The sequence below is a fragment of the Aquila chrysaetos genome, chromosome 5 (genome assembly GCF_900496995.4).
Source record: "Aquila chrysaetos chrysaetos chromosome 5, bAquChr1.4, whole genome shotgun sequence".
Classification (NCBI taxonomy): domain Eukaryota; kingdom Metazoa; phylum Chordata; class Aves; order Accipitriformes; family Accipitridae; genus Aquila; species Aquila chrysaetos.
Genome location: NC_044008.1, coordinates 59,999,323 through 60,022,415, shown reverse-complemented (window position 1 = coordinate 60,022,415; position 23,093 = coordinate 59,999,323). Strand labels below are relative to the sequence as shown.

General features: G+C 37.4%; 1 protein-coding gene across 4 annotated transcripts in view; it reads right to left on the bottom strand.

The window, feature by feature from the left end:
* The window catches only part of MAP2K5 (mitogen-activated protein kinase kinase 5), a 141,528-nt gene that overhangs the window by 102,410 nt on the left and 16,025 nt on the right, over positions 1-23,093 (bottom strand). For 3 of the 4 annotated variants that reach the window (XM_030012951.1, XM_030012952.1, XM_030012953.2), the window contains 5 exons: positions 20,673-20,742; positions 17,050-17,090; positions 16,241-16,308; positions 13,470-13,518; positions 8,357-8,421 (listed from right to left, as the gene is read on the bottom strand). In XM_030012951.1, the coding sequence (XP_029868811.1) occupies positions 8,357-8,421; positions 13,470-13,518; positions 16,241-16,308; positions 17,050-17,090; positions 20,673-20,742 (293 nt within the window). The remainder of the gene's footprint in view (positions 1-8,356; positions 8,422-13,469; positions 13,519-16,240; positions 16,309-17,049; positions 17,091-20,672; positions 20,743-23,093) is intronic. The other variant, XM_041123748.1, reaches the window with a different exon arrangement.

Genomic DNA, 23,093 nt, shown 5'->3' with positions numbered 1-23,093 from the left:
AAGTGCACAGCAGTTGTAAAAAGGAGCTTTTATGGGGACTGTGCTAGTTCAAACAGCAATCTACACCAACCTCCCCTCTATCTAAAATCCCATTACAGATGCTTGAGTACTGATTGCAAAATGATTTGTTGTTAAACTAGAAAACAAACAAAAAATACTTGTATCTAAATTTTAAACTTTTCAAAAGAGAATATTGGCACTAGAAGCTGCATAAAGAAAATACCGAATAGCAAAATGTCTCACTTAACCCATCTCTGTGGGAAAGAGGCAGTTTTGGCATCCAAGCCTAAGCACAGCAGAATGAATCCCTCACCTCTTTTATGCTGTAACCTACTACTATTTCCATCTGTTACCACTTAGATGAGTCTTCCTTCTCCACTGCAGCCAAATATTCAGGGTCAACCTTTGAAAACTGGATTACAAGTCGCTCTCCTTGTACCCATCCCATTACAATTCAGTCCTCATTCCTTAGAAAGACCTGTAGACAGAAAGGACTAAAGACGGAGATGGCTTAGCCTTGACGCTGCTTGAGGAGGCTGTGGTGCCACCATCCCCAATACTAGGTCACTCACTACCACAGGACCAACCTAGATCAGATACAGACAGTCATGTATTTCAGCTGCTGGCTTTAAAGTAGCTGCAAGGACAAAAGACAGCAGAGCAGTCATAAGCTTAGACTGACGCGGACAGGCATTATCTGACACAGCATAAAGCCTGCCAGTACAAAGTAAACCCATCACAATTTTAGGAAGAAATCTGAAGCAACAGAGTGAGCCAAAAAGTACGTCACATCCTATGGTGACAGCAATTTAGATGCTAACATGTCTCCACAAGGAGACCTAAAACTGGATTTTCTGCATTATCAAACCATTTGTTCACGAGATGCGTTCATGACACTCACAGCATAACAACTATTAAGGAAAAACAGAGCTGTTCAGTAATTCAGTAATGAGTAGTAGTAGAAAACAGAACTGTACCAAGAAGCAAAAGTTTTCTAGGTATTCACTGTAATAGCTGAAAGAGCATTTTCTTCTAACTGTGGTTCAGTTTCAAGCAGAAAGCTTGCTCTTCCCCAGGAGCAGACTGAGAGCATAAACACCGTGAGGTTAGTTACACCGCTCCATTCACTACTGGATTGCAGAGATACCACCATGATGAGCAACACGCTAGAAACAATTTTGGCATTGCTCCTCTTATACCGCTCCTTGCCATCGTCATCAAAACAGCTGTGGTGACGTATAGAGAAGGTGGTTATACATCAGAGCTGGGTATGGCTGGCTAATCTTTATGATGACCAGCAGATATCTGAGCAGTTAATTTTTAGCATTTTAAGTGAGCATTTTCAAAGAATCTGGGGTGAAAAGAAATGGAAAAATCAACATCAACCTTGCCAGTGTTGTTATGCCCACTGTTCTTCACAGAGACATCAGAGATTAAGGAGAGAGTCTGAAACACATCACTGGCAGCATAATGGCAAAAAAGGATTCCTACATGAATACACATTCTTCTGTCCCTTATCACTTCACATTCACTTCTACGAGCAAAAGCATTATTTTAAAAAGTATTCTATGTCAGGGAACAGTCAGTGTCTATAAGCTTGGCATAGCTTGGCTGTGGCAAATTTCACCAATTCTCTACTATACACAGTGTTGTCTGTAACCAAGAAACAGATGATATTGCCCACATTGGGGCAAGCTGCAGAGAAAGCTGCACTATGCTCACACTCCACCTCACTCATTGGTAACAAGAACAAACTCAAATTTTCAGGATTACTATTCTCTTAATCTTCCAAGCTATGGGCATACAATGCAAACAAAACAACTTTAATTTAAGAATCATCCAGTTTCTAATTAAACAGTCATAGGCAGCTGGCTGGATACATTTTAATCAGTTTCAACAACCTATTGATTGTATACTGAAGCTTAAAAATTAAAAGTAAAAAGATGACCGGGGAATTGTCCCATCTCAGAACAACAGTAGAACCCTCTGTAAATAACTCCTCTTTTAACCATCAGCTAAATGAACACTTCAATACTGCAGTACAAAGTCTTCTGCAAAATTACTTTAACTAACAAGCAGAAATTTATCAGCTTCAGCCAAAATCAATGCTGAAATCAATTTGAACACTGGTTGTGTCTAAAGGGGCTCATTGGCAATTTAGGGAAATTACACCATGTAAATGCCTGTGCTTTAATTGAACAGTTTCATCAACTAGGCTGTGATTGCTGTCCATTCATTTATTTACTTTCACTGCAGCTACCATTCTGCAAAGGAATGGGTTTTGTCAGACTTGAAGGAGGTACTTTATCTTCATTTTATGCACTTTTGTGCATAACAGATTTTATGAGGCAGGCAAGTGATAGCTGGGGTCAAAAGAAACAAGTGAACAGCAATCACTGGTCAGTCTTGTTTAAACTGCAATGATAATATGCAGAAATTTGGTGGCATATTTCTAACTTAGTCCAGCTATTATTGTTCCAATGCTTTTCAGTGTGACTAAAAATAAAACAAAACAAGAGAAAGAGAAAATGAATGTAGCCTGGGAAAGGAAATAAAGGAAAATGCCTCCACAACTGCAACACAAGAATGCAGGGAGATGCCATTTTCAGACTTCACATGGCCACAGATTTGTTTTAACGCCAAACAAAACATTGAACCTGCTTGTACTTCCTTTTTTCAGAGCCGCATCAAGCACGAGGCTGGGACAAGCAATGTGTAGTGAGAACCTCCCCTGGAAATACAATACCGATGAAGCCACGTGGGTCAGCTGGCAGTGCTCTGGGCTGGGAACCTGCAGAGATGGGCTCTGTTCCTGCTTCTGTCTTGGGAAGATAATTTCCCTCTCTGTCTCTGTTTACCCTCTACCATGTGCAGAGGATGACACTAGCTCCTTTGCAAAAGGGCCCAAATAATCTTTGAAGTATTTTAAAGAGGGGCAAATTATTGTCATTGTATTGCATATTCATACAGAAATACAGAAACGAATGAACAGAGGAGAGCAACAGCTCTGCTTAGATTTAGACTGGCTTCCCGCAACATTTCAGGTACATGATGATTACCGCTTTTAAAGAACAAACTGGGACGATAGAGACCCTCTTGAGCGACCTCCTTCATGACAGCACCAGTGTACTGCATTAGAAGCCATGGGACAAGCCAGAAGGAGCAAATCTTGCTGCGTCAAAGCTCCTCAAGGCAATGATAAACTCCGGCTATTCCATCACCATTCCAAATAGAGCTAAATCACCTCCACCTCCCTCACTCTCAAACACCGCTAAATCTCCTACGGCTTCCTCACTCCAGAACTGACATCGCTTTTTCCCTGCTAATGTTAGAGGATCTGCAACACGCTCACAAGGCACCGTTTGCAGGCTGTCTTGCAAGAGATAGCAACTTTCCAGCTGTCTTGCCATGCGCTATGTTTAACGTGCTAATGGGGCACCCCAAGGTTGGTTGAGATAGAGAATAAAGAAACAGGCATATGCTGGAATGTACAACTCAACTGAACAGCAAAATTGCTCAAGTAAATTGCTCAAACAAATTAAGCTTCCACGTTTATCCGTATTTTCCCTAGCTATACAATTCTTCTGGGCGGTACATCATCAACAGCCACTTCTCTCCCAATTACTCAACTTAAAGTGAAGCCGTCTGGTTTAACAGCATTTTGCTAAGATGATAACCGATTCTCCCTTTTCTTCCCTCTCTCCCAGATACTAGGCAGCTTCACAAATTAGTTACAGCATCATTGGGACTTTATGTTTATTTCAGTATACAGAGTGTTACAGCTTGCTGCTGCTGAAGACTCCTCTAACAGAATCCAAAGATTTACAAACCATACACAACACACATTTTTAAAAAATCCCAGGCACACAGAAGGTTATACCATGCCCTAAACAGAGTTCCTTGAACATCTCACTTCTCATTAGCTACAATTGCAACGCAAAAACTAGAAAACATGAAATAAGAGCAAAATATTATTTTTGCTTGTACATAAAGGAAGGAAATCATGACACTTTAGATATACCATGTGAGAAGAGACTTCACAGAGTAATTATTTGCCAGAGATAAATACCTTTAGTCTGTAATACTTAGGTTCAAAATATATACAACTAAGCATTTTAGGTCTAAATAATTTAATGTAGCTACTCCTGAGACTGGCTGCCAGAGCGTATACATCCCATCACAAACCAAAATGTTAACCTTCTTTCACTGAAGTAAAAAGGAGAAATCTTACCAAAACAGTCTCAGAGCTCTGCAGCCAATGATGGAGCTAAAAGATGCAGCACAGAAGCACATACTTTAAATGTCTTTTGGACCTACCTGTGAATGATTTTTTCCAAAAAAGCAATTTAAGTAAATAAAATAGATGTACTGGTATATAGAAGTTTTCTGCTGTGAAACAGCTCAAACTGTGCATTCTCCATCCTACCAGCTTCTATAAAATAGTTGATAAAAAATTAGAAACCCTGTCGCAGAGCTGGAAGGTCGTACATCTACCAGAGTAACAGTCTTAGGGCGCTCTTGTCAGGTCGAACCTCCATGAAATAATGGCACCTGAGAGTTTCAAAAAAATTCAACTTAACGATACTCCACAGGAAGTGGAAATCCCAGTTAATGATGTAAACTACCTATAAGGACTGGCAAACAGAGGAGAAAGATACTGGTGTGCTTTCAGTCCGTGTTATGGCAGATCTCATCACTTTCTTGACAATCTTTACTCAAGACAAGGTACACGCTGCTCACTATGCACCAGTGGAAGAATTCTTTCTTTCTGGTTGTTTGCATATTCAGAAACACTTTTTGAATATACAGTTTGGGATTATTTATATGTTCTCATGTATTTTTGAAAATATAAGCAATCAGAAAGCAAGAATAATTAACTGTTTTTTGCCATATCTAACTCTATAATTGTTATCATTCCTTAATTAAGAAAATAGTGTACTAAAAGGTAGGGGAAAAATAGGAAGTCAAACAACTAAAAAAGCCCTTCTTTTTAAAAAAGGAAAAACATTTAGATTCAGCAAGTTCTCACTAGAAATATTGCTATAAAGTATTGATTTTTTTACCAGACTCAATTGACTGAAAAGTTGTTTGTATAGCAATATTGGCCAAGCCAATATACTGGAACAATTTTGCTACACACAGTAATCAAGTGTATTTCTAAAGTATAATTATACTGTCATAAAAATAAAGCTAAGATACCTCTTCTCCAAGCAATAAAACAGTTGCAGCTGTAAAGAACCCAAATAAATGAAATACATTTTCTAACTAAACATAGTGTCTTCCAAAGAGAACAAAACCACCTCCTCTCTCTCCCTTAAGCCAAGGTTAGCATGAAAAGTGATCAATACTTCAATCTCAATAAACTATTTCAATAGTAGTTAATTCACGTGGAAAGAGAGGCTGAAAATTTTTGCTCAGCGACCTGCAACACGCTATCTTGTTTGTTAAATGCTGATAATATATCATTGCCATAATGGATATGACTTAGTATAAAGAGCTAGAAAGAAAGAAAGATACCACATAGACACACTCATTCTTTAGATTCAGATCAATACTACACACAGCCTCTTCTGAAACAAACCGACAGCAAGGAATGCTGGAAGAGGAAAACAGCCAAACGTTTGCAATTAATTTTATTTGACAAATGTTTATTGATTTACTGGAATAAAATATATGTGGGCTGCTATCTATGACTACTGCAATCCAGCTACCTGTAAGTATTCTATTTTGCAATTTCTTTTTGGCTTGTGTAGCACAGATGCTCCTTTGGTGAGGGAGAACAGGCTCTCTTTTACAAAGAGGCAATTGCTCCAATGTAGGAAGTTCTATCTGTGCTTTGTCCAAAGCACATCACCACCACATGGTTACTGCCAACTCCCTGCAACAACAGCAACCAGCAGCTCTTCAGGGATGAAAGAGTGAATGGGTACAACTCTTCAATCCAATGCACCAAGAAACAAATTCAGGAAGATCTGAGAGGAATGCATAGCTTAGAAGCCAGTTTGGGGAGAAAACTCTATTTCATATTTATATCCTGCTATTATTTGCATTGCAAAGAAAGTCAAACTTCAGGAATGTGTAAAATATCCACATGTAAAAACGGTGCACATTCCCTGGAGCAGTGCAGAATGACACTTGCACTGCAGAAAATACTGTGAAGTCACTGCAACTGCTAATTTAAAATATGAATGCAATAAAAAGGAAAAAAGGTAAAAATATTTCCCTGACACAGAAGAGGGCTCACGTTTTTACAGGTAAAATTTTTTACTTTCCCAAATTGCAGGCAAATGCAACACTCAACCACTTAACGAAGCAGATCACAGCATCAGCCCACACAATGCAGCAAGTCAATGTAGAAGTGCCAGAAGTATTATGCATTCCCTCCTGCACTATTATCCTCTGCACCTCAAGTGTTCACATCTCTCTTCCTTCATCACTCCTGCAGACTCTTACTAAAGTAGTATTCATCACAAGAGAAAAATATTTTTGTAAAAATATTAAACAAAAAGCAGGCACGTAACTATACTACCTTTCAGAAATACAAACAGAAGTAAAAAAGTGCAAGTTTGGCTTTACACAGCATTTTATCCAACTTTTCCATATGAATTTTACAAAACGTGAAATATGTACTATGTATGTGGCAACATTATAAAAGAATGAGATATTTTTATACCACCTAAAAGCACTGCATCATTGTACGCATTAAGCACACAGAGCAAACGTGGAATAGAGCTGTTCCTTGTGAGTAGGGCAGCTGCAAGCTGCCAAACAGACATTAAGTTCAGCAGATCCTCAGTGCAAAAACATTAGCAAAGCACACGTTCACTTGCCTTGGTTTACATTCCTTAGACTTTGGCCACTATTAGACACAGGATGAAGGAGAGAGAATTTTGGTACAACCTTGTATGGCCATTCTTACGCTGCTCATGATTTCAAATTGCTAGCTCCTTATTTCAGCTACTTCTCTAAAGAAAATGACCCAGAACTGGGTAACAAGGACACATGTGGGTTCCATCACTTTGTGGGATATTCCTTGTCCCTAACTGTGCCTCAAGTGCCTTCCACAGGGACCAGAGCATGTGGCCCTCCTTTGTGATGCTTCTTCCACCTACATCACTCCCAGAGCATCTATCAGTGCACGGAGAAGGGAAGCAACCTTCTCTAAATCAGAAAACACCAAGAAGTCACTGACTGAGCTGTAAAGTTCAAACCCTCTCTCAGATCTTTCTTATTATAAAGTAAGAAAACAATATCGTTTCTGCAAGTTTCTTGGTCTAGGAATATCTTTCTACAAGAGAACGTCAATGAGATTTCTGAACTACATTCCATCTACAAGGCTAACCTGATTTCTGAAGAGTCCATTCGAAGACTGGATTTGTTCCTTTAAGGTTTTAGAAGCTCATTTTCATTAAATCTTCTGCAAGGAGAGCCATTTTGCAATGTTGGCAGCCAATTAGAAACTAAACTAAATGCACCGTAGCTTTCAAAACATTTTAAAAAAATGTTAATATCAAAGTTAAAATGTCTAAGGTATAAACAAAATCATAATGGGATGCTGGGTTACTGTATATGGTAAATAGCTCTCTGGAGGAAACCTTTATTACTCCCTCAGGGCTTTCTTATAAAGTATGGATTTCTTAATTCCTAGTGGAATATTTTTCATACACCACTGCAGACTATTAAGTACCAGATATTACATTATGTAGTTTAAACTTTGCACTATGCATGAGAAAGACTTTCCTGTCAAGAAAACTGTATCTCTGCTATTATAATCTTTATAATATTAAAATTAATACTGGCTGCAGGGTATAAGCTTCACTACCAAAATTTGGGGGAGTTTATCATTTAATATATTTATCAGCCTGTGTGTGAAGCTGCTCGTAAAGGGAGGCAAGTCACTGCAACAGTGAAAGGGGTATTTACTAATTTTGAATTGCCAGAGAAAGGCAGAGCAATGATGTCATCACATCCCACTGGTGTCATTCTCAGTACTGGGCTAGCACAGGGCGTGGTAAGCCAGCAAGAATAATGGCATTGCAAATACTGAAGGCAATTCATTATGCTTCAGGACATTTCAAGTTCCACTTGTGAACCATTAACTTGTTACCTAGGGGGGATTCAAAACTAAGCATTAAAAAGATAATAAAAATGCACCAGCCCTCACAGCACCCAAGAGCAGATACCTTGTAAATATGTAAAGAGAATTCTTAAAAAGTTTATATTAAGAATTTCTTTTATAATCTCTTCTGCATAGCAGCAATGGCCCACCTACATCTCAATACAAATACGAAGGGTAAAAAAAAAGAGCGCTGTTAAATCTTATTTTCAAAAATTTTAAGTGAAATTCAACACTCACTTGTAGACTGTGCCTCCATTGCCATGACCGAGGATGTCTCGATACCGTATGTCTTGTTCATTCATCTCCACAAGAAAGAAAGAAAAACAAAAGAGATGTCATGCTGTGGATGGAAATGTCAAGGAAAAGCAACTCTAGGCCATAAACAACAAGCAGTCTGGGTCATTTCAAGTTCAGCTGCAAGAACGAGAAGATCAATACAACATTTGCTGTCCAATTTATAAAAGACGATACCAAGGGACAAAGTGATGGAAAGTTTAATGACAATTTGTTTGCCTGGGTCATTTCATTAAAGTTTGATAAAAGGTGTCAAAATGGAATGATATAATATAGCTCAAGAGGGTCAGGTCACAGATACTGATAGGAAAAGGGTCTCCAGAACAGCACATAACCAAAGCCAAAGTTGGAGGTGAATGGAAACAATCCAACAGAAAACTGTCATCTTAAGTATGGCTAGAAAAGTTTATGATTTATTCTGGAATCAGCATAATTGATACTAATTGAGTGACAGTTATGTCAGTAGGATTGCTTCGGAGTGCTCAATTTATTAACCTTTTAACAAAAGCAAATCTTCAGAAAAAAATAGTCTTGAATTGCTATCCAATAAAAATAATTTTCCTTGAAATACACAACTAATTGCTTGCCTCAATCTTTCTGTTCACTAGGACAACTCTCCAGATATGACAGTATCCTCAGTTATTCAGACAGAAGCCTGATACAAGCACTGCTGATTGCAAATGTTGGAATTTGGGATCTGACATGGCTTTTATAAAAACTTATTATGTTGCTGAATGAGCAATTCAAATATAAAACTACAGTTCAACCTTCTCCTGTACAAATACATATACTGATTTTCCAGCTAAACTACCTATTAAAAATAAAAAATAAAAAATTACTGAAGACATTTTTGCAACGGACATGTATACCTGAAAATAAATGTTTTAGTCAGAATAAATTCTGGGCTGTATGCATTTTCTATTCCAAAAAGATCTCCCTCATTGCCTGATCATTTTAAGTAGTAAATGATTGGGCAAGTTCCATTTTTAAAAGGTGTTTTCCTAGGAAACATTAATTCGTTTCTAGTAACTATTTATATTTTATGGGATACCATGTTAAACATTTTACATGAGTTGGCATGGCTGCTTAAAGACTCTTGTCATTTTTGTGTATTAAAAGGCACCAAAAACCTCCTAATGATATGTCTGGTCTGCTATCATTAATGTGATTAGAGATTACGTAAACACATCTGAGATAGCTTGAAATTAGTGATTTCAAGTACAAGCACCACGGCGAGAGCCACGCAGAGCTCGCCATAAGCTAACTATCTGTATTTATCCAACTTCTGAAATGGCTTTTAAAATTCAGTGGGGACATGCGCCCTTCAGTTACTAAGCCATGTTTAAGCATCCCCTTCCATATGATGTCAGTGAAGATAAGAGGAACTTTGCCCCTGGCTTCAACTGGAACAAGTAAGTGATGGTAACAAGCTGAAATGCCCTAAAGAGTCAATACTCAGCATGTCTTACGAACAGAAAATGGAATATTTAACTTACTTAAAATAATAAGTTTTAAGGACAGAAATGATGAACTCCCAAATTTGTGTTCCTTCCTTTCGCTACCTGAATAAAAAGCATGCTTGTTTCTCACAGGAAATACTTTTCCTCTATGCATTTCTTCCGGTGAGGTTAAAATCTCTGAGTTCGGAGAAAATTCAAAATACCTCAAAGCAGAAGTTGACTCTATGTTATTACTGATTCGTAGTTAAGCCTGGGCCAGGTATCTTCAGAGGGAATGAAATGTCCCATTTGAATATCAAGGTTTATGATGAAAATGAAAATTTATTTTATTACTGAAAGCTATCTTGCTTACTGCATCAATCAGAAAATGCAAATAAAGAGGGGAAAAAAAAAGACACCTCATGAGGAGCAATAATTCATGAATGGGTTTTAAAATACGTAAAGAATCTATACTGGATCCCTTGCGCTAAAAATAATTTCTCTCAGACTGCAGTATTCGTTAACTTAAAGCACACACTGTGTTTAAGAAGTTCCGGTCTTCTAAACTGGAAGACTTTAATTCTCCAGTCTTTGAGCTAACAACAAACATCTCTTTCCTATATTCCCAGCAACGTTCTTCTAAACAAAACTCTTAAGAGAAATTAAATGAATCCACAAAGCCATGAACATACTCGTATCTTTGCTTCTTGGGGGGAAAAAAGAAGAATTTTTTGTAGTTACACAAGTTATAAGCAACAAATTGAGCAGAACCAGACACGAAGCGTATTCTCTTTTCTCCTGCTTTTTGCTAACTGGTAAAAGCAGAGTATTTTCTTCACACCGTTCCCTAAAAGCCAGAGATAGGAGCAGCTCCATCCTCTGATGCCGCACTGCTCGCGCCTGCTGCCAGTCCAGCACCATTTCTTGTCTCTGTGCACAAAGGAGCAACCAGAAATCCAGGGTGAAATAGGAAGACTGGGGTGGAGCAAGGATCTGCCAGCAACCGATTGAGAGATAAAGTGTGATTTACTGGCTCAAATAAAGATGCCAAAAACATGTGGTGATTTATTTATTTTACTGGGAAAAGTGGATTCTCAATCATAAAATGATAACATAATAACAATGAACTCGACAGTAAGGACTGGAATATTAAACCTGCAAAACCAAGTTTGATTGGATGCCAATATTAACAGAATTAATGAAAAAAGCAAAACAGACTTCAATTACGGATCAGCAAACAAAACATCCCTTGCTTATACCCGCTGTTTTTGATAGAAATCAGTGTCTATCTCTTGTAAATCATTAAAAACAAAATGCTCAATTAATCCTTATTTTATATGTAGAGGCCTGACAGAGGCAAAGTCCTATAGTCACACCTTTGCTTTACGAATCGAAGCAATAATGGTTTCAGAAAGCAGTCACACTCTATGAGCAGACAATTGAAGAGATTTAGTAAATCCCACTTTATAGAGCAGAGACTAATCGGAAAACACAAGCCAGTCAAATGTTTCTTATGAACTGTTGACACTATATCAATGCTGAATCAATTGGTGGCATTTACTCTGAGTGACAGAAAAGAAATAAATATTTATATCACATCACCTATATCAATGAACCTAGGCAGAAAGCTATTTCTAACCTGTCAATATTTGATTATCTTGAAGAATCATGTCCCCTTCTTTTAATGATTAATATGAATTCCTTATTAAACCTAAATGGAAACTACTAGAGGAATACCATTATGAATGCCTGAAAGCATAAACTGCCAAAAAATAATAAAAAATAATAACCCAACCCATATTTAAGTAATGATAAGTGTGACTTAATCCCCCAAAAGGGGGAAAAGTTAAAGTTACAACTAAAAACCTATTTCCAGTTACGGATCTGTGACCAAATGTTGCAGAATACAATGCAGCATAACAAAAAGCATTTTCTCTCGACAAAACAGTGTAACTCCTATCAGAGCAGGGTGAATAAAATAGTATTAAAACTTACTTTGAATTTTCTTTTTTTTTTAAATGGGTTCAAGTAACATTTTTTAATATCATAGTAAGAGTTTTGGTTCCTTTATATCTTTCTAAAATTCTACTACACAGGAAAGAAATCTGTAACAATCTTTTGCAGGGCACACAAAATACTAATTTCTATTACTTAGAACAAATAAAATGCCAAATACAGCTTATGGACTCAATCACAAAAAGGTGGCTTTTACTCACATTCAGTAATTCTACTTTTAAAAAAATTAGTAATATTGGAGCAATTATCAACTTCATTTTAAAAGTTCAGAAGCATGCTGCTGGTACTTCCATAATTTTAAGTTATCCAGAAAAATATATTGTTTAGCTATAACTTTGAAACATTAACAGATTTACCTGGTAGGAATCTGTGAATATTAAACTAAGTCTGCACGTAAGCAATGCTGACAAGCTTAAAAAAATACATTTCCAAGCTGTATTCAAAAGATTCAGTGCCAAATAGGCAAGGTTGCAATACCGGGCTGTTCGACTCACATTTTAGAGGGGCATTCTCATCTATTAGACCACAATGTTACAGGTGATACTGAAGGACAAGCATGAAGACCAGCCTTTATCTTCTTGACACGCTCAACTACAACTACTTGATTCATGAAATGCCAATGAGGCTTGGAGAGGTCATTGTGTGAAGGCACTGAATACGCATCTGAGATAATTAAGATTTCAACCTTCGAAACATGGAGGGGAAGTGAACAGCAGTTAAGAAAATCAATAAGAGTCTTTTATTTGCAGTGACACAGATGTCTCAGTCAATAGAGCCTAATAGGCAAGCTTGATCGCAATGGACAGGTGCCTGCCTCCAAGGCTATCAAAGGGCTTTCACTATCACAAACGTTAAAACATATTTATGTTGCTGCTGAAGAATCCGGGATTCTTTTCAGGTAGTTCAATTTAATGGTGTATATTTAATGTCATTACGCTACTACAAGCCCGCCCATACATTCAAATCAAAATGGGTAAGAAATGATTGCTCCGTCTGTCCGGAACATCCATTTGTCCATCAATTGTTACATTAAACCTTTCACTCCTGGGTGCCAGAATCTGAATGCCTGGAGCAGGAAGTGAAAGTAACAAGACAGCTTTCTACAACTTTGGGGGTTTTTTTGTTTTAGTTTTGTGTTTGTTTGTTTTTTTAAGAAGCTACAATGTAAGGTGATTCCAAATAGCACAGAGCAGTTCCTTGCAAGAACCTGCTAAATATTTAAGTATCTACTGCTCTAAAGAATACGAAGGTCATTCTAACTGAGCAGTTGACTTAGTTATTCAAAATTGATTAACTTTCTTCCCTGAAATTGTGGCAGCAGTGCAACATGTGTGAGGTACTTCAATCTATTTGGAGCTAAATCTGATTAGCACATTTGGAGAAATGGGAAGCAAATTGCTATGCCAATCAAAGTAAATCAGGACACATAACTCATTCATATCATGAAGGTTTTCATGGTCCCTCTAGTTCTGTATTAAAAGAACACATTACAACTAAATGAGCAGTAAGCATCTCTCCACCTATTTGTGGTATGCCAATCACTGCAGTATTAGGCAGTAACAAGACGTGTGTGTAGCCAAGACTCAATTCAGTGCACCTACCTGGCCGTTTGCAAGTATTTTCTTTAGCTCTGCAGAAGACTTTTTTAAGCTGAAAAATAAGAGGCAATTATTTTTAATGACTGTGCCATTTCACGCTATAAAATAAAGTGAAACCATAAGAAACAACAAGCCAACAGGTTAAGTTCATGGTTACATATTCTAATAGATTTAACTTTAGCAATGCTGACTGATACTCAGTATAGCTACTCCTCAAACTGCAGACAGCAGAAATGAAGAAACAATGAACATTTAAGAAAATCAATATATTTTTCACCTTTACAAACTACCTTTTTTAGATACCTGACTATACTACCCTTAGAGATACAACCTATTGTTTGTCAGTTCAAAGAAAAGAAAAAAAAAAGATACCCTCACAAACCAAGTGTTTCAAAAAACAACAGGAAAATAAGGTTCACATCTAGTTTTCAGGTGCCTTATCTTGTTTTAAAACCCCTTAAGGCATTATCCCTCAATAATTTCTATAAATCTGCCACAGAAGGGTGTGCCATCAATGATGCCTCACTACCTCAACTGATGTTAGACTGGAGCATGGTGAGCAGGTGAGTACAACTCCTGATTTAGGCATCTCAGGGACATACCCAAATTGAGGTGGGTGAGTCCAGCCAGATTGCCACGTGTATCCATTCCAGGTCAACTTGCTGCTGCAGTCCCTATGGTTTCTCAGGAGAAACTACTCCCATGTCACTAGTCTTACATTACGCAAAATGACCCCTATTATTTTCTTCTACTAAGAGAACTTGAACAAACCACAACTATCAGCTTGGTGTGTTTTGTAGGTAAAACTATTAGTGGCTTCAGACTACCTCCACCCACTCACAAAGTACTGCTTCACCTCCTTTCCGGACAAACTCTGTTCCTTGTACGTTCAACACAACAAACTGCCTGGGTAGCAATATGTCTGCAAAACTTAATCTCAAAGACACATTCTGCTCTTATTACTGAAGTTAAAAAAAAAAAAAAGTACAAAATAATATATTCTTGAAAGCATGTGCACGTGTCTTGATCACAGACCATTATTAACAAGAACAGTGAAAACACAGATTTCATATTTGGTGTCTTTGTTCTTTAATAGGCCTCTTGTTCCCACGACTACTTTAAAGAAAAATTAAGTTTTCCAAGGAAACATAAGTTGATCTTGTCATCTTTCATGACTAACAATTTGTGAACATGAAACAAAGAGAGACTTTCAATTACTTCAAAAACAAAACTCATAGTGCAGAAGGTTTCGGAAAAGGAATGGCAATTAACCACCAAATAAGGTGACAAGAATCTTCTAGAAGCCTCATTTTCAATGCACTTTAAGAACAAGCTCAAAGTACAGGAAGTACTGGAAGCCAAAGCACAACAGCGACAGAAAAGAGCTTTATTTAGTTCAGTGGTATGATAGATTGGGAGGAGGACTGTAGTTCATAAAGACATTCAGATTTATTTTCTGTAAACAGTCTTGGATACGATCTTCACCATTGCAATAGACAGCAAATCTTCCCCAAGGGATGGGGACAAACTTTGCTATAAGAGATTCACCCAGGGTACTGGCTCTCTTTTTTTATCTCCTCCATCAGCAAAGACACTAAAGGGAAAATCAAAACTGGTTTTAGTGGTACTTGAATGGGGCTACTCACTGTAGCACAACTCCACCACTGCTGCCAACCATGTGGGGTGGCATCCTGCTCATCAACGGGTAACCATGTCACATCACTCCCACCGCACTAAGGCAGGGTTTGTGGGACAGTCCCACCACTGCAGCACTTTGCAGTGTCTGCCAGAACGGGTACCGACACTTCACCGACTGAACATGCTTAATGCAGTATGACTGTGTCTTTGATCAGTTCATCTTCGTCAATTTTTCTTTTCAAAATGCTCTCAGAGAGAAAAGGGAGCAGCATGCTGATGCACAGACAAATGTAGTATTATATGCTTATTAGAATAATAGAATAATTTAGGTTGAAAGGGACCTCCAGAGACTTCTATTCCCACGTTTCAAATACGCTCTTATTTGAAGAAGATGGAGCCAGACTTTTCTTATTTCCTTTTAAGAATACATAAGGGTTTTTTGTTTATTTGTTCTAACATCAGTATTGAGTATAATGACTTCCTGTAACAGTTCATATAATAAAACGGAGTTTATGCTCCAGTATTTAAAACCAGATCTCAAGGAAAAAAAAGAGAAGGAGTTCTCTCGCATTTTAAGATCTTAATATGGCTTTTCAAATTAGGACTGGAATCTAAAAAGAAAGATAAGGGAGATGGTCTCCAAAACTGTGCTGAAACTGTATGAAACGGGGCACCTAAGCTGTTCAGATGTTTCGAAAATCTTACCCCACAATCATAAACCTATTGAATCGGGTATCAAATTTTAGAATCAAAGAATCCTGGAATGAGATAAGCAACAAAGACCTGAACATACAGACCTTGCCATAGACAGTGATTATTAGATCACCTAAAACAAATTAACTCACCCACAAACAGTATTTCAATGCTTTATAAAGGACAAAGCCATCTGAAATACCCAGCAAAGACTTATTTCTTTCGGCAGAAAATACTTCTCCTGAAGAACCAGCAGTACGAGTCTAACAAGATCCATGAATCAAGGTAATTCTGTCTTCCTCACTTCACTCCGTGCCCAGTAGTCATATTGAAAAAGTTATTCAACATGAAGCTTATCATTGGTAACTACCGCGCACAAGGTTCCATTTTGTTTTAATAAAAGAACACAAAACAAAACATATGCTTCCGTTCTTGACTCTTACCTATTGCTTGGAAGGGAATCCGAGACTGCCGAACTGCTATTATTAGCAGACCCTGCTCGCGTATTTACCTGCAGGCAGGGAAAGGATCTTTATCAGTCGTTTGTGTTCAGAGGACACTATTCTAATTAACCTGTAATTTGCCATGAATTTCTCATTTCACTATGAAGGTTAATTAGCTTGTTGCTAGGCATGCCGATGGTTGAGGTCTCGCCTGTATGTAGGTTAGCAGGCTATATAATTCATGGACTACAATATACTATCTTTACATCTTAAATGCTTACTTAAATAATACAGAAAAAGAGATTATATGTCCACCATTTATTCTCATTTTAAAAACTAAACAATCATTTAATATATTTTTAGCCTTCTGCATTTCAAAATTAGTATGATTACAGAAGCAATAAGCATACCTGAATGAATCAAACAGCCTAAAAGAATTTCATTGCAGTGCCTTCCACACTTTGATAAATTACTGAAATCAAATTAATATGGTGAGGTTTTTTAAACTCTTTGAAGTAGTAGCAGGCATTAGTTGATAAACTGAATATTAAAATTCAGGAACCTTATTAACAGAGGTTAAAAACAAAAAGGAAGGCAATTCCATTTTTAATAAAACTGTATATAGAGATATTGCAGCCAACACCCAGCAGATGAATCCTTCTCCCACCCTCAAAAAAAAAAAAAAAAAAAAAAAAAAAAATCTGCTTGTCAGAGCTCAAGAAAGTGCAGTTTTATTTGACATTTCAATAAGTGGAACACAGCATTACAAATCCATCTAACTTTACTGAAACAATTATTGAAATTCGTACCTTCAGGCCATGTATGTTCCGTTTCCCAGGAGGCTTGCAGGCTGAAACAGTAATTGACTAAATTGTAGAACACATCAGGGCCATTTACAAATTTGCTCAAAATGAATCTTTTAAAAAGAAATGAGGGTGACACCAAAATTAGCAGAGAGAAATGATTGAAAAGTGCCTCACAAGACCCAGAGTGGGAATTATGAACCAGGATTTTTAACTTGCAGGAGTGAGCATTTATAAATGCTAAGAGCTTTCTGACACCACGTAATATAAATTCTAATTTCTGCTTAAAACACATCAAAATCAAGAGAACTGTTGGCTTAAATTATCAGCTTCTTTTTGTAATTCAAATTAAAATCTTATGTCACTATTATTTTCACATGCTGTATTCTTTTTGGCATTTAACAGAAATATTTGCAAGATGTATTTTAAAGGAATCAGCTGCCACACATCATGAATTAGTCATATTGTCAAATGCAAACAGTTTGTTTTAAATGTGGAAAAAACATGTCAGTCTCAAGAAACCAAATACTGGATAAATGCAATACAAAATGCCACATTTTGGACACAGATGTACAAATGTGGCATCTTATTACGATGTCTAGATTTACAGAGGGACATGCTGCTTGAGGAGAAAGTATTTTCCTCAAGTCTCTCAAACTATATATTGCCTTGTTCTTCCATTCAGTGGATGTGCTTTTGTCAAATGTTAAAGCCACAAAGGCTTCTAGCTACATGTTACAGACAGTTCCCATTTTAAAACTACAGTGCCCTACAAATTGTATGTTAAAGGGCCTGTCACTTTTGATTGATTGTCTGAGGAGGGATGAATTTGATTTTTCTCTTTCTCTGATGCACATGCATTTCACTTCAATTTTTGACAGCAGGAAACAGAACTATTTATTAGTCAGAAGGACACAGATGATAGTTATTAAATACATTGGTTAGGGCCAGGCCATGCACCTTTAAATGACATTAGAAATTACCATGTGCATCTTAAAGAAGAAAAATATTATGATACTGTGGGCATTAAAAAAAAACCAGAAAACAATAAGCTATTCTAAAAAACCCAATAAACTATTCTAGAATACATATAAGCATATTAATTTTTTTCCAATAGATTAAAATCAACATTTTGAACAATATATTAAAAGAATAGTATTTTTTATGGGATATATATAACACAGACAGGAGATATATATGTGTGTGTATGCACACACACTCTTGTTCATGTATATGCACACACAGAGGTTTATTTTCAGTATAAAAAAAGAACTCTGGCTCTTACTACCTAGACTGCCACAATGCATTTTTTTTAAAAATAGACAAAATACCAATTTTTCCCCTTAAAGACCTTTAAATTATCAAATTAATACAGCACAGCCAAGGTAACACAGGATGGCACATAAGACACTTAGTGCTGGCAGGCTTTATGGAAGACATGAGTTTCCAGAAGGTGACTGGAGACAGTAACTGAGGGGCTTCCTCAGAAGTAAGAGAGGCAGAAAGGGAAAAGGACTCAAAGGAAGATTGGGCTTGCAAAGAAAGCTCTTAAAAAGGGAGAACCTTAAATTACAGGCAGAAAAGCTGCACGTTACTGATGCGGCTTTAAACTGCAGTACGTAGAGAGACATGGCCAAAAGGGCATGAAAGAAAAGTGCTTGTACTAACAAAATTTGGGATGTTCATTAGAGAGGCAGGACAAGAAGACAGAAAAAAAATGCAGGGAAGCACATTTTGTTCGATATTGCAGAAGAGCAGCAGCAGAACTTAGAGGCAGTCTGGGTACAAAGGGAGTGCAGGGTAGCTTTAAAGCTGTAATCTAGAAAGAATAGATGTTTTAAGAAGGTGATTTGGAAAGATGAAACAGCAACTCAGCTCTGAAGCAATTTAAAGCCATCTAAGAGGAAACACCCAGCAGAAACGTGCGTAGTTGAGCCAATGGTGAAAATGTAGAAACAATACATGGGGATTGTATCCTCAGCAGCCTGGAGATGAATTCTGAATCTGTAGTCAAAGATTATCCTTGGATGTAAAGCAAATAGAAAAAGAGACAGCAGCAGGAATAGGACTCTACTTGGCTGATTCTTCAGGAACAACCCAAAAGGAGAATCTAAAAGGAGGTTAAGCCCAATTTGTAATTTCAAAACGTCCCTTTAAACACTCAAGCATGCCAGCTACTGAGCACCTCCTGTCACGACTTCCTTTAACTGTTTGCTTAAGGGGAAATATATCTAATTGCCTTGTATTTCCAAGAAGGGTTCTCCACCTACTATGGTCACCCACTGTATCAGTTTCTCCAAGCCACATGAAAGCATAGCACTTTATTTCTTGCAAGTGGTGGTCAGTGGTTTTAGACAGAGTGTATGTCAGTAATTAAATGGCCTTCTACAGAAAGGGGTTCAGGAGAAAGGCTGAGAGCCTCCCATCTCAGCCTGGGAGGAGGCAGAAGATAGCTTCCCTCTTTACAGCTGTCCTTGCACTCATATCACGAGAACAGATCTCAACTGCTGATTGCTCTGGAGTCCCACAGCTCAAATATCTGGGAGTCCCTCTCTCAATCAGATCCTGCTAGCCTGACCCATTGAAAAAAAAAAAAAAAAAAAAAAATCTCCATATTCCCCTTGAATTCAAGTCTCTTTTCCATAGCAGCATACTAAACTACCAGGAAACCCAGCCTCCTTTTGAGACCTTATTAGCATGTGTTTGAGAAGGCTGTTGGTTAATTGCCCAATTCAAACTTCAGAGAGTTGTAAGTAATGGAAGTCTAGAATGTTTAATTGGGAAACTCATAGTATGATTATTTGTATAATATCAGTTAAGTGAGAAGAGTTTAATTTTTAATTATTTCAATTAATTTATTGCTGGGAGATTTACTTGGAGAATTTAAACCTTATCTGTTTCATCAATTAAGAATCAGAGATTCAAAGACTAGATAGTGAGAGCATCTGAATGAATCAGCGGAATTATGCAATGTATTAGTCTTTTTTTAGCCATTATTTGAGTTCAGAGAGCGCGGTACATTCCCAAAAACCTAACTAGCTGCCTACGGATTTTTGTTCAGGATGTAGATGACCTATTTTTTAATTGCCTCAACCCACATAATTGATTACATCTTTCCCTGTTCAGGAGAACTATTAAAGTAATAGTGATCATTTTGATACCATGAAGTGCCCAAATCTCAAATAAAATATGTCACGCATAGAGCTTCTGTGACAGACACGTTCCCATTTTCAAAATGAACAATGACAGTCACATTTCCCCAAGTCTGTTAGACTGATTAATGACATTAAAAGATCTTAACAAACCCCAATTTTCCTAAGTATCCAAAACTTAAGTTATTCATCTGCTTTGGTTTGAATACATGCAGAACCATCACCAATGAGTTTTTTAAATGTACATAAATATGCACTATGCAAACTGAATCTTGTTAGCCTAATTTACTCCAGTAAATTAGCTATTTTATATGCAATAAATGTAGTTTTCACTACACTCCCCACAATAATGAATTCTTCTATCCAAATTAAGAGGTAAACATCATGTTATGTGCATTTAAACCTCCCGAAAACATAACTGTTGATGAAACAGTTTACTGATATCATCATTGTTGATTAGAATTTGTTAAGCATTACCTCTTGGATATATCTGTAGAGGCTCTATTAACTGTCCATTTACTTGCTGTTCCATTACAGTGGAGTAATACTGCAAAGAGATTAAAGAAAGACATTACTCAGTAATGTATGAATAGTAGTAAAAGCACTTATGGATTGTTTAAGTCGATGTTTTTTGGTTTGTGGGGTGTTTTTTTTAAACTGCCATAGTACATTTCAGCCTTTAGAATGCTTTCTTGCCATTTGCAATGTTCACACAATAAAGTGGCACGGAGGAACATAAGCATAGGGCTGCGATACCGAGCACAGGACTGACTCCAGCACAGGGATCTGTTACTGGCTCAGCTAAGCAAGTTTCAGGCCCACCTGAAGCCTGGGAATGCTTCAGAAGAGTGAGCAAGTGAAACATTTACAGCAAACACAGCAGTTGCCACACCTGGAGAAGCCAGGAAAACCAGTCAAATGTGGAAACAAAGAAATGCTGTAAATATAGTCAAAAACTGTGCAATTAGGAAAACTCCAAGGGAGAAAAGAATCTGGAACCTACCCAACAATTTGCAGTGATGAAGCACAGTCAGGGCAGTTGGGGCCACATCCCACATAAGAGGAGATGTCATGCATTCCCTTAGCATACAAATTTAATGCACAGTAGGGTATGCACAACAGTGTTACTAGAAAGCTCCTGCAGACATACTGAGACCTTGGACTCCACAGCAACTGCTACGAGTGATCTGGGGGGAAGTTTACTGATAAAGAAAGGCTAAGAATGGACAAAAAGGGATGCAAAAGTATCTGAGAACATCAAGACCCAAGAAGACAGAAAATACATAATGTGGTATGAAGAAGCCTGAGAAGTGGCACATGCATTAGGAGTGGCATTAAATCAAGAAATAAACTTTTGGAATAAATAAATCAAAATCTTTACAAGCCTTTTTTAATTGACCCTCACTCCTGAGAAGCCGTGAGCACTCATCAGAGAGGACATTTAACATTACGACCACACAATGCCAGGGCAGGAACACAGACCTTGCTACAAGTTTACTGTCTATAACCAGTATATCTCTCATCATGATGTGTTAAATATTGAAAGCACATCACAAAGCACATTTCTTTTGCAATTGCCAAACATCTTTGAAGAAAACACGCTGGCTGTGGGCCAGATCTTCATGGCATAAATCAGTGTAGCTCCACTGACTTTCATGCTAATTCTCACCAGCCGAGTGTGGTCTAAGACTTCAGCATGTCACTGTTACCAGCATTTTGTGATACTATTACTCAAACTGGCAAGGATGGATGTCAACAAGAAAAAAAAATTCTAAGTCTCTATGAAATCAAACACATGTATTTCACTCACACCAATGGTTTCCCATAACACAGGCATTTTTTACTTATGTAACTTAAAAAAGACAAAAGTTTATTAACTACCTAACGTTACAAAACATTTTTCTTTCCTCTTACAACGGCATTAAACATGTGAACTATAGTAAGCAAGTGTTAGATGGACACCAAAGTCAATTTATGTGCAGAAGTTTTCCAGTGCTTCTGTTTTTCGCATTCATGTCAAGAAACAGGAAGACATTTCCTTTTTATGAAAAAAAAAAACAAAAAACCAAAAACTGTTATAAAGAAAATTGCTGAGGGTTTAAGGATCCATCCATCCCCACCTCCTGTGTGTACATCTAGTACAATGCCTGCTGCTAAAAGCATTTCCCTCATTAAAATCTCAGCACAAGATTTTTGAGCGGGGCATCTCATTCATATTAGTGCACAAATGTATAAATCTACATCTTAAATAACCGCGTGACACATGCTTTCACTGTGCTTATACAGAGCAAAGCTGTTCATTACAAAAGCCCACTCTTTTGAAATGATCAAAAGGTTTTTCACGAGCCAGAACTACGCCACAGACTTATTTTGTATCAGGGGGGTCATGAATAACATGCCAAATCCTCCCCCATGTCCCCATATCCCTTCATAAAAATGTGTCACCAGTACCTAACAGCTATGGAGCTGTAAAAGAATCTCCTGCTCCACTGGGGGCCAAAATTGCCTAAGAAAAACTAACTTTTTTATTACCATTTTACTAGTGGTGTTCTATGACCTGAAGACATATATATACACAGTATAAACTTAAATTACATACTGTCCAGAATAATAAACTAAAATAAACATACATGAGACTGTTTCCTACCCTAAAAAAAAACAAACCAAACCAAACACCAAAACAGAGGGAGAGAGAATAAAAAAAAAAGATGGACCTCTCCATTACTCAAACAGTGATGACAAGTAAATGAAATATCAATCATGTAAGCTGTCAACCTTTTGGGACAGCAATAACTGTTAACAAGTAGTCTGGAAAAATTGTCTGAAAATGACTTGTCCTCCACACATGAGCATTTGAGGTTTCCATGGAAAATTAAGATGCCAGTGGCTATTTGGAAC